This window comes from Oncorhynchus nerka, linkage group LG13, assembly GCF_034236695.1.
Source record: "Oncorhynchus nerka isolate Pitt River linkage group LG13, Oner_Uvic_2.0, whole genome shotgun sequence".
In the NCBI taxonomy this organism is placed as follows: Eukaryota; Metazoa; Chordata; class Actinopteri; order Salmoniformes; family Salmonidae; genus Oncorhynchus; species Oncorhynchus nerka.
Window position 1 is genome coordinate 78,646,053 of NC_088408.1, and position 12,220 is coordinate 78,658,272.

At 42.8% G+C, this 12,220-nt stretch overlaps 1 protein-coding gene across 1 annotated transcript in view; it reads left to right on the forward strand.

The window, feature by feature from the left end:
- Positions 1 to 12,220, forward strand: part of LOC115140217 (autism susceptibility gene 2 protein-like) — a 504,463-nt gene that overhangs the window by 125,562 nt on the left and 366,681 nt on the right. Inside the window, 1 exon segment of the mRNA XM_029678423.2 lies at positions 1 to 28. This exon segment is cut by the window's left edge and continues 242 nt beyond it. Within this exon segment, the coding sequence (XP_029534283.2) occupies positions 1 to 28 (28 nt within the window).

Genomic DNA, 12,220 nt, shown 5'->3' on the forward strand with positions numbered 1-12,220 from the left:
GAAAACCTACTCCAAGAAGAACAAACAGGTCTGTTTTATTTCACCTTTATTTATTCAGGAAGTCCCATTGAGGTCAGAAGGCATCTTTTACAAGGGAGACCTGAGTGCTGTGTGCTGTTGGTCTATTGCGGTTGATTCATCAGTTGATTTGATCATTTGAATGCATATTCCGCAGGCTTATTATTCTATTGTGGTCCTGTTAGTGATGTTTCTCTTTCTGTATGTACCGGGGCATCGCTGTGCAATGATTCACTCTCTGTGTTGGAAGTTCCTCCCTGCCCAGACTGAATGATGCCAGTACTGATGGCACGAGGGCAGCTTGTACTGCTAGGCCATTTGAGTCAGAGTTTGGCACAGGGAGATATATTCCTACCACGTCTATGTATTAACAGTTGCTGCTCTCTCTCATAATGCCTCTCCACCATGTGACCTACTTGTGTGAATGTACTGACATGTATGTCTAACTGATAGATCCACACACACACACACACACACACACACACACACACACACACACACACACACACACACTACATGTTCATGTTTTTAAATGTATGTAAATTGTAAAGTCTTTTGTCTGTTATATGTCAGACTCCAGTAAGACTAGCTGTTGCCATTGGCGTCGGCTAATGGGGATCCTAATAAATCCCCATCTTCCTCTGTCCTTACCTACCTATCTCCCCCTCCCGCCCCACACCTACCTACCTATCTTCCCTCCCTACCTATCTCCCTCCCTCCCCACACCTACCTACCTATCTCCCCCTCCCTCCCTAACTCCTTCCCTCCCCTCCTCCCCAACTCCCTCCCTCCCCTCCTCCCCCTCTCTTCTTTCTCCTCCAGTTGTGCTATCTGCATTGACCTGCTTACACTCATCACATATGCGTCTGCTACCGTTTATTATCTATCTACTCTAGTCACTTTACCCCTACCTATATGTACAGTTGAAGTCGGAAGTTTACGTACACTTAGGTTGGAATCATTAAAACTTGTTTTTCAACCACTCCACACATTTCTTGTTAACAAACTATAGTTTTGGCAAGTCGGTTAGGACGTCTAAATGTGCATGACATAAGTAATTTTCCCAACAATTGTTTACAGACAGATAATTTCACTTATAATTCACTGTATCACAATTCCAGTGGGTCAGAAGTTTACATACACTAAGTTGACTGTGCCTTTAAACAGCTTGGGAAATTCCAGAAAATGATGTCATGGCTTTAGAAGCTTCTGATAGGCTAATTGACATAATTTGAGTCCATCGGAGGTGTACCTGTGGATGTATTTCAAGGCTGACCTTCAAACTCAGTGCCTCTTTGCTTGACATCATGGGAAAATCAAAACAAATCAGCAAAAGCATCAGAAAATAAATTGTAGACCACGTTCATCTGTACAAACAATAGTATGCAAGTATAAACACGCAGCCGCCATACCGCTCAGGAAGGAGATGCATTCTGTCTCCTAGAGATGAACGTACTTTGGTGCGAAAAGTGCAAATCAATTCCAGAACAACAGCAAAGGACCTTGTGAAGATGCTGGAGGAAACAGGTACAAAAATATCTATATCCACAGTAAAACGAGTCCTATATCGACATATCCTGAAAGGCCGCTCAGCAAGGAAAAAGCCACTGCTCCAAAACCGCCATAAAAAAGCCAGACTACGGTTTGCAACTGCACATGGGGACAAAGATCATACTTTTTGGAGAAATGTCCTTTGGTCTGATGAAACAAAAATAGAACTGTTTGGTCATAATGACCATCGTTATGTTTGGAGTAAAAAGGGGGAGGCTTGCAAGCTCAAGATCACCATCCCAACCGTGAAGCACGGGAGTGGCAGCATCATGTTGTGGGGGTGCTTTGCTGCAGGAGGGACTGGTGCACTTCACAAAATAGATGGCGTCATGAGAAGGAAAATTATGTGGAAATATTGAAGCAACATCTCAAGACATCAGTCAGGAAGTTAAAGCTTGGTCGCAAATGGGTCTTCCAAATGGACAATGACCGCAAGCATACTTCCAAAGTTTGACTTCCTGAGTGATGACTTAAGGACAACAAAGTCAAGGTATTGGAGTGGCCATCGCAAAGCACTGACCTCATCCGATAGAAAATGTGTGGGCAGAACTGAAAAAGCTTGTCCGAGCAAAGAAACATACAAACCTGACTCAGTTACACCAGCTCTTCCAGGAGGAATGGGCCAAAATTCACCCAACTTATTGTGGGAAGCTTGTGGAAGGCTACCCGAAATGTTTGACCCAAGTTAAACAATTTCAAGGCAACGCTACCAAATACTAATTGAGTGTATGTAAACGTCTAACACACTGGGAATGTGATGAAAGAAATAAAAGCTGAAATAAATCATTCTCTCTACTATTATTTTGACATTTCCCATTCTTAAAATAAAGAGGTGATCCTAACTGGCCTGAGACAGAGAATTTTTACTAGGATTAAATGTCAGGAAAAACTAAGTTAAAATGTATTTGGCTAAGATGTATGTAAACTTCTGACTTCAACTGTACATACTGCATCTACCTCAATTACCTCTTACCTCTGCACATCCACTCAGTACTGGTACCCCATGTATGTAGTCAAGTTGTTGTTTCTCATTGTGTATTTATTCTTTGTGTTATTATTATTCTATTATTTAAGGATTTTGTCTCTGCGTAAGCATTTTAATGTTAGTTTACACCTGTTGTTTTACGAAGCATGTGACAGATACAATTTGATTTGATTTGGTTATCAGGCTCTCCCAAGCACCTGTGGAATCCAGTGCTTATAAAACAAGGTGACCCAGATGGGAATGGGGTTTGATGAGAGCCTTTGTGTTTTATCTCCAACTGAATATGTCCTCGGCACCAGTGTAAACTGACAATATTATAGGCTGGCTGTTTGTCATCCTCCTTTCTCCCCACTGGTAACTTAGTTCTTTCCTCCCTGATAACACGCACACACACTCATATGCAGGCACTCACACACGGACACACACACGTTCGCAAACACATGCGCGTGCAGCTGCGAACACGCATACGTACACACACGCACTTCTTTCATACTGTGGTAATTGTAGTGGAGAAGGAAGCCTCAACAAAGCAACCATCTGGATATAAAAGTGTTTATGTATGTGTGCGTGTGTGTCGTTTTCCGTATAGCTGCTTTGATATGAAGGTGAGAGGGTCATTATAAAAGCCTTCAAAGTCCCTCTGATAATTCTGCTTATTAAAGGAACTTGAATAGAGAGCTTTCTGCTTGATGTAGAAGGGTCAAATACAGTCAACAGATTTTTCACAGTAACACCGTGGGGTCAAAAGAGGAACATTTTTCCAAATGGCACCCTATGCCCTTTATAGTACACTACTTTTGACCAGGGGCCGGATTCACACGGCTTTCTTAAGAATGTATGTCTTCTTAACTGCCATGTTTCCCTTAACGATAGACTTAAGAAGAAAGTTAAGAAAATGGCTATTCCTCAAAAAGGTTCTTGGAAATTATCTTGTGATAGTTCTTATGTTTCTCCTTAAAGTTAAGAAGAAATTAGAATCTTCAAAATAAACTTCTTAGAAATGTTCTTAAATTCCGAGATTGTTTAACCCTCAGGGTTTAGAGAAAGAGCTCATGAAAGAAAAAGCTCATGAAAGCAATTGAACATGTTTAATTCACTAATTCACTCTGAAAGTTTCAGTATTTATTTTAAACCCAATAACATGTTTTAGAACAGCAATCTCAGTTGGAAATTTGCTTACATGTTAGCTAAATCGGTTGCCTAGCAACAAACACATCTTAATCTTAAGAAGAAACGTAAGAAGATATTTGAGGAGTTCTTAAGAAAATCATTAAATCTTAAGAAATTGTTGAGGAATTGCGCTTACGAAATATCTTATGAACTGGGCCCAGGGCTCAGCAATTTGGGATGTGTGCTTAGAGTAAGGCTCTAACTATCATGTCTGTATATGAGATATTAACTGGGTTTGATGTCAGCGTTTGGCCCTTGTGAATTTGGAGGAGCTCCGTGTGCTTTTTATTTCCCCCTCACTGAACCAGCCGAATATTAGAAGGTGTGTACTTAGCTAAGACTGTTACTCGACTGCATCAATTACTGTAGGACCTTGTGTCCTTTCTCCTCTCTCCTCCAGTTTTGCCTGACTCGCTCTCACGTCAGTCAGTGAAGAGATGTCCCTTCTGTCCCCACTGTGTTGTTTTGTAGCTCCCTCTAACTAAAGCGAGACAACATCACAGTTGTTTGATAAAATCCTTGACATGACATCGACGTCTTGCTCCCAGACAAATTAAACAACTTCTTTGCTTGCTTTGAGGACAATACAGTGCCACTGACACGGCCCGCTACTAAAGCCTGTGGGCTCTCCTTCTCCGTGGCCAACGTGAGTAAAACATTTAAACATGTTAACCCTCGCAAGGCTGCCGGACCAGACGGCATCCGTAGCTGCATCCTCAGAGCATGCACAGACCAGCTGGCTGGTGTGTTTATGGACATATTCAATCAATCCCTATCCCAGTCTGTTGTCCCCACATGCTTCAAGATGGATACCATTGTTCCTGTTCCCAAGAAAGCTAAGGTAACTGAACTAAATGACTATCGCCCTGTTGTACTCACTTCTGTCATCATGAAGTGCTTTGAGAGACTAGTTAAGGAGCATATCTCCTCCACCCTACCTGATACCCAAGACCCACTCTAATTTACTTACCGCCCCAATAGGTCCACTGACGATGCAATCACCATCACACTGCCCTATCCCATCTGGACAAGAGGAATACCTATGTAAGAATGCTGTTCATTGACTACAGCGCAGCATTTAATACCATAGTACCCTCCAAACTCGTCATTAAGCTCGAGACCCTGGGTCTTGACCCCGCCCTGTGCAACTGGGTCCTGGACTTTCTGATGGGCCGCCCCCAGGTGGTGAAGGTAGGAAACATCTCCACCCCGCTGATCCTCAACACTGGGGCCCCACAAGGGTGTGTTCTCAGCCCTCTCCTGTACTCCCTGTTCACCCATGACTGCGTGGCCATGCACGCTTCCAACTCAATCAAGTTTGCAGACGACACTAGTGGTAGGCTTGATTACCAACAATGACGAGACGGCCTACAGGGAGGAGGTGAGGGCCCTCAGAGTGTGGTGTCAGGAAAATAACCTCTCACTCAACGTCAACAAAACAAAGGAGATGATCGTGGACTTCAGGAAACAGCAGAGGGAGCACCTCCCATCCACATCGACGGGACAGCAGTGGAGAAAGTGGAAAGTTTTAAGTTCCTCGGCGTACACAACATTGACCAACTGAAATGGTCCACCCACACAGATAGTGTGGTGAAGAAGGCGCAGAAGCGCCTCTTCAACATCAGGAGGCTGAAGAAATTTGGCTTGTCACCTAAAACACACAAACTTTTACAGATGCACATTCGAGAACATCCTGCCGTGCTGTATCACCGCCTGGTACGGCAATTGCACCACCCTCAACCGCAAGCCTCTCCAGAGGGTAGTGAGTTCTGCACAATGCATCACCGGGGGCAAACTACCTGCCCTCCATGACATCTACATCACCCGATGTCACAGGAAGGCCATAAAGATCATCAAGGAACAACAACCACCCGAGCCACTGCCTGTCCACCCCGCTATCATCCAGAAGGCGAGGTCAGAACAGGTGCATCAAAGCAGAGACCAAGAGACTGAAAAGCAGCTTCTATCTCAAGGCCATCAGATTGTTAAACAGCCATCACTAACATAGAGAGGCTGCTGCCAACATACAGACTCAAATCTCTGGCCATTTTAATAAATTGACTTATTAAAGGTATCACTAGTCACATTAAATAATGCCACTTTAATAATGTTTACATCCTACACTACTCATCTCATATGTATAAACTGCTCTATACCATCTACTGCGTCTTGCCTATGCCACACAGCCATCGCTCATTCATATATACATTGTCACGAACCGGCTCGAAGCTCGTAACAAAAAGGGAGACAGACAACGTGGAGATAAAGAATAACAAAATATATTTATTAAATGGAGTAAAGTACATACAATTAACAATGGTGTGTGCTTTGTCAGTAGTGTAAGTGAGTGGTCGCATGTATACATGAGATAATGAGGGGTGTTGAAAGGTGCCAACGCAAACAAACCAAATAGCCACAAAAATGCCACAACCAAAATCTGTTTGTCTGCATGGAGAGAGTATCCTCAATGAATGGGGAAGAGGTGCATTTATCCTGGGACACACCCGAGCCCAGGTGTGTCCCGTTTCACTGACGACCCTCCCGGCTCCGCCCACCAACATCCTATTAAGGAAAACAAGAGCAAAGAGAAAGAATTCGTCAGACAGAGTGGGAGGGTCGTCACAACATATTCTTATTCATCCCTTACATATGTGTGTATAATATAGTTGTTGTGAATTTGTTAGATTACTTGTTAGATATTACTGCGATGTCCGAACTAGAAGCACAAGCATTTTGCTAAACTCGCATTAACATCTGCTAACAATGTGTATGTGACCAATAACATTTACATTTACATTTAAATCATTTAGCAGACGCTCTTATCCAGAGCGACTTACAAATAACATTTTATTTTATTTGATGATGAATTGAGACAACTAAGGGTGTTGTGATCTTCAATAACCTCACAACTGGTTATGAAAACACACAAGAAAATGCTGACTGTAGTGAAAGAACAGCCCTGCCCACTTCCCAGCCGTACACACACATCATCATCCTCTTCTCTCCCAGCCTGCCACTTGGCTTAGCATCTTATTAGTGTTGTTCTCTGGCCCTCTGAGTGGGTAACACTATCTCACTAATGTGATATGGTAATGTGTAAATCAGGGGTTAAAACCGGTTCAGGGAACAGAACTGAAAAACGGAAAATAACTACATTTTTCAAGGAACAGAATCAGAACCGGGAACTTAAATGATCTATACTGTTCATGGGAAGCGGGCATTTTTTTTTCAGTCCCACAAAAAACACAACAAAGTGCCTATGCAAAGCCCTCCCTCTGTCAATCAGGATCCTCTTGTCTGCCTGCCAGCTGAACATCTTTGCCAGTGTGTGTGCTGTAGGCTACCTGCCCCTCCCAGCCGAAGCATAGCAGTAGCCTCCTGATGTTACAAACAGGATTCAGAAGATAAGGATAGAGATTTTTTTTATTTGAGAGCAATGGATTCACTTTTTCATTGCTAGTTAGGGGTACTATAGTTATCACATTTCCCATAGGATTTATTAACTGCAAAAAGGTAAGATGTGTTTTTAATTCTGGTTCACACATAAACTTGTTAGCTAACTAGCTAGTTCAAAGACATTCAAAGTTCCTCCATAGAAGCCGCTCCTCTGTAGGTATAGTTCTGTGGGGCTAATTTCAGATAATGCATGTCATCACAACATGCCCAGCGTTTCAAGCCACTCTCTCCCCACCCAATACATTTCAGTTGCATCTTGCCCACTACACTTGTCTTTCCATTACGAATGTAAACAACTCACTGAGACATCGCTTGCCCGCTACATAGCAAGTTGCTCTATCCGCACTGCATGATTGGTGAAGTAATTTAACGTAAAAAATGGGGTTTAAAAAGGAACAGAAAGGAACCGGTATAAACCGGTACTTTTTGGGGGTTCGAACCGGTTAAGAACTTTATTTTGCTGGTTGGAACAGTGGAATGGAAAAAATAATGGTTCTGTTCAGAACCAAACGATTGGAAAATTATTTTGGTTTCAACCCCTGTTCTGAACCGACCTATCAGTGCCACTAGAACCCCTTTGGACGTCAGGACTGACCCAGAGCCACACTATCAGTCTATGAACCTGTGTGTGTATCAGTTTCATGTACAGTTGAAGTCGGAAGTTTACATACACATCAGCCAAATACATTTAAACTCAGTTTTTCACAATTCCTGACATTTAATCCTAGTAAAAATTCCCTGTCTTATGTCAGTTAGGATCACCACTTCATTTTAAGAATGTGAAATGTCAGAATAATTGTAGAGAGAATTATTTATTTCAGCTTTTATTTCTTTCATCACATTCCCAGTGGGTCAGAAGTTTACATACACTCAATTAGAATTTGGTTTCACTTGGGTCATACATTTCGGGTAGCCTTCCACAAACTTCCCCAAATAAGTTGGGTAAATTTTGGCCCATTCCTTCTGACAGAGATGGTGTAACTGAGTCAGGATTGTAGGCCTCCTTGCTCGCACACACTTTTTCAGTTTTTTCCACAAATTCTCTATAGGATTGAGGTCAGGGCTTTGTGATGGCCACTCCAATACCTTGACTTTGTTGTCCTTAAGCCATATTGACACACCTTTGGAAGTATGCTTGTGGTCATTGTCCATTTGGAAGTATGCTTGTGGTCATTGTCCATTTGGAAGTATGCTTGTGGTCATTGTCCATTTGGAAGTATGCTTGTGGTCATTGTCCATTTGGAAGTATGCTTGTGGTCATTGTCCATTTGGAAGTATGCTTGTGGTCATTGTCCATTTGGAAGTATGCTTGTGGTCATGTCCATTTGGAAGTATGCTTGTGGTCATTGTCCATTTGGAAGTATGCTTGTGGTCATGTCCATTTGGAAGTATGCTTGTGGTCATTGTCCATTTGGAAGTATGCTTGTGGTCATGTCCATTTGGAAGACCCATTTGCCATCAAGCTTTAACTTCCTGACTGATGTCTTGAGATGTTGCTTCAATATATCCACATAATTTTCCATCCTCATGACGCCATCTATTTTGTGAAGTGTGTACCAGTTCCTTCTGTAGCAAAGCACCCCCACAACATGATGCTGCCACCCCCGTGCTTCACGGTTGGGATGGTGTTCTTAGGCTTGCAAGCCTCCCCGTTTTTCCTCCAAACATAACAATGGTCATTATGGCCAAACAGTTTTATTTTTCTTTCATCAGACCAGAGGACATTTCTCCAAAAAGTACGATCTTTGTCCCCAAGTGCAGTTGCACACCGTAGTCTGGCTTTTTTATGGTGGTTTTGGAGCAGTGGCTTCTTCCTTGCTGAGTGACCTTTCAGGTTATGTCGATATACGACTCGTTTTACAGTGGATATAAATACTTTTGTACCTGTTTCCTCCAGCATCTTCACAAGGACCTTTTCTGTTGTTCTGGAATTGATTTGCACTTTCCACACCAAAGTGCGTTTATCTCTAGGAGACAGAACGTGTCTCCTTCCTGACCGGTATGGCGGCTGTGTGGTCCCATGGTATTTATACTTGCATACTATTGTTTGTACAGATGAACGTGATACCTTCAGGCATTTGGAAATTGCTCCCAAGGATGAACCAGACTTGTGGAGGTCAACAATTTGTTTTCTGAGGTCTTGGCTGATTTATTTTGATTTTCCCATGATGTCAAGCAAAGAGGCACTGAGTTTGAAGGTAGGCCTTGAAATCCATCCACAGGTACACCTCCAATGGACTCAAATGTTGTCAATTAGCCTATCAGTAGCTTCTAAAGCCATGACATCATTTCCCAAGATATTTAAAGGCACAGTGAACTTAATATATGTGTCACGACTTTCGCCAAAGTTTTCTCCCCTGCCCGTTCGTGCGATGCTCGGCTTTGTTTTGTCTTATTAGTTTCACCTGTGTCTTGTTGTATGTGCTTAATGAGCTTCCTTATTTAAAGTACGTGTACCCGCCCTTGTTTTGTGCGAGATTGTCTTTGTGTTACGTGTGTGCGTTTAGGTAAAGGTGTATAATATTTACTGGACTTGGTACCTGTGTTTTGGGTAGTCATTTACTGTCCACGCCCTGTGTTGTTGGGCTTGTCATTTTTTGTGCCATATTAAAAGAGCACTTTTTCCCAGTGGAACTCTCTGCGCCTGATTCCTTCCTCACCCACCTAGTCCCGCGTGACAATATGTAAACTTCTGACCCACTGGAATTGTGATACAGTGAATTATAATCCAAATAATCTGTCTGTAAACAATTGTTGGAAAAATTACTTATGTTTTGCACAAAGTAGATGTCCTAACCGACTTTCCAAAACTATGGTTTGTTAACAAGAAATTTGTGGAGTGGTTGAAAAACGAGTTTTAATGACTCCAACCTAAGTGTATGTAAACGTCCGACTTCAACTGTATACCCTGTACGGCAGGTAACCTAGTGGTTAGAGCGTTGGACTAGTAACCGAAAGGTTGCAAGATCGAATCCCCGAGCTGACAAGGTCTGTCGTTCTGCCCCTGAACAGGGCAGTTAACCCACTGCTCCTAGGCCGACATTGAAAATAAGAATTTGTTCTTAACTGACTTGCCTAGTTAAATAAAGGTCAAATAAAATAAAATAAATAAACACCCCTGTCTGTCTGTCTGTGAGGAGAGCAGGATTGGGTCCATGTTGCGTAGCCTATCTCTGTACGTTCTGAAGCACTCAGCTGGGAGGGGGATCAGATTATGCCGGGCGAACTGTTCAGTGGAGCATAGTTAACGGATGTGTTCACTGTCACTCTGCTGCTACTGAGTAGGCAGGTAACTGTTGTGTTCACTGTCACTCTGCTGCTACTGAGTAGGCAGATAACTGTTGTGTTCACTGTCACTCTGCTGCTACTGAGTAGGCAGGTAACTGTTGTGTTCATTGTCACTCTGCTGCTACTGAGTAGGCAGGTAACTGTTATGTTCACTGTCACTCTGCTGCTACTGAGTAGGCAGATAACTGTTGTGTTCACTGTCACTCTGCTGCTACTGAGTAGGCAGGTAACTGTTGTGTTCATTGTCACTCTGCTGCTACTGAGTAGGCAGGTAACTGTTGTGTTCACTGTCACTCTGCTGCTACTGAGTAGGCAGGTAACTGTTGTGTTCACTGTCACTCTGCTGCTACTGAGTAGGCAGGTAACTGTTGTGTTCATTGTCACTCTGCTGCTACTGAGTAGGCAGGTAACTGTTGTGTTCATTGTCACTCTGCTGCTACTGAGTAGGCAGGTAACTGTTGTGTTCACTGTGTCATGACTGTCCTTATCAGGTCAGGTTACAGGAGACCACAACCCTACAGATTATCTCTCAACCCCAACAGAGGAGGAGAGATCTAGGGGTCTGAAGATGTGGGGGTTTTATGACCCCTCATGCCCTGGTAAATCTCAGGCCACAGACGAATTCCTTTGTCCTGTTACTATGGAGAACCAGCCTCAGAACATTAAACATTAAATAAAGGGACTTTGGAACAATGGTTTCCGTTAGCCACAATGGTGGTCATGACGATAGATGGAATATGAAAATGTATGTCATTTTTGTTTTGTTATTAAAGGTTAATAGATGACGTTATTACAAAAACATTGTAACATGAAGAGTTTTCCTAGTATATGTTCGATGTTTATACATTGTACGTTGTATGGAAAATGTCCAAATCAAAGGGAATGTTTTGGTAAAGATGAAATGTTACGTTAGTTGTCTAAAATTGGTTTTGAGTAAAATCTAGACCTTGCCTCATTAACTTGGTACGCACATAGAATTGCCCTAAAGGCGGTTACGCCCACTTCTGACCCAAGGGTATAAAACCTGTGAGTATAGAATTTACAGACAAGACTACGTGACCCAAGCTGCAGCCAAGGTCTAAAAAGTCAACGAACCAAGAACGCAACACAAGTTTGAAGACAAAGAAATCCTTTTCTACCCAAGCTACAGATGAGTAGCTGTGTCTAAGCAGGTGAATTCAAGCCGGACCCCCTTAGCATCCAATCCCAGCGAATCGTGGTATCTAAAAGGTTTCATTCCTATGCTGTGAGCTCTGAGCTACAGAGCTGTCTGTCCTCAGAAGACCCCTTCCATAGCAAGGGTGAGGGAACAGACTCCTAAGCCAAAAGGACACTGACATCGGGAGGACGATCAGAGATGTGCGCCGGAGAGGTGCATCATCGAGCAGCGGAACGGTCCCCTGAACGGTCCACGCAGAGAATCCTCGGAGATCTTCCCCACGTAATTACATCATTATATTCTGACCCATAAGAGCGGCCGTTTGGGGCAAGGCTAGGGTTAGAATAAGCATAGCTGACAAATTCACCCAAATGTATATTTATCTCGTGTACTTTCTTTTTCCTATCTCTCTTTGAAATACCCATTTTGGGTAACACACGCCATAGTGTGTTGGCCCGTTATACTAAGTTCTAATCAATAGCCTATAATGTGTTTTGTCTATATGTATCTTTTATCATCATTTGAGCTTTTTAGTAAATAAATATTCAACTAAGATTGGTGTGGTACGAACTCATTGGTGAGACCCGGGTCCG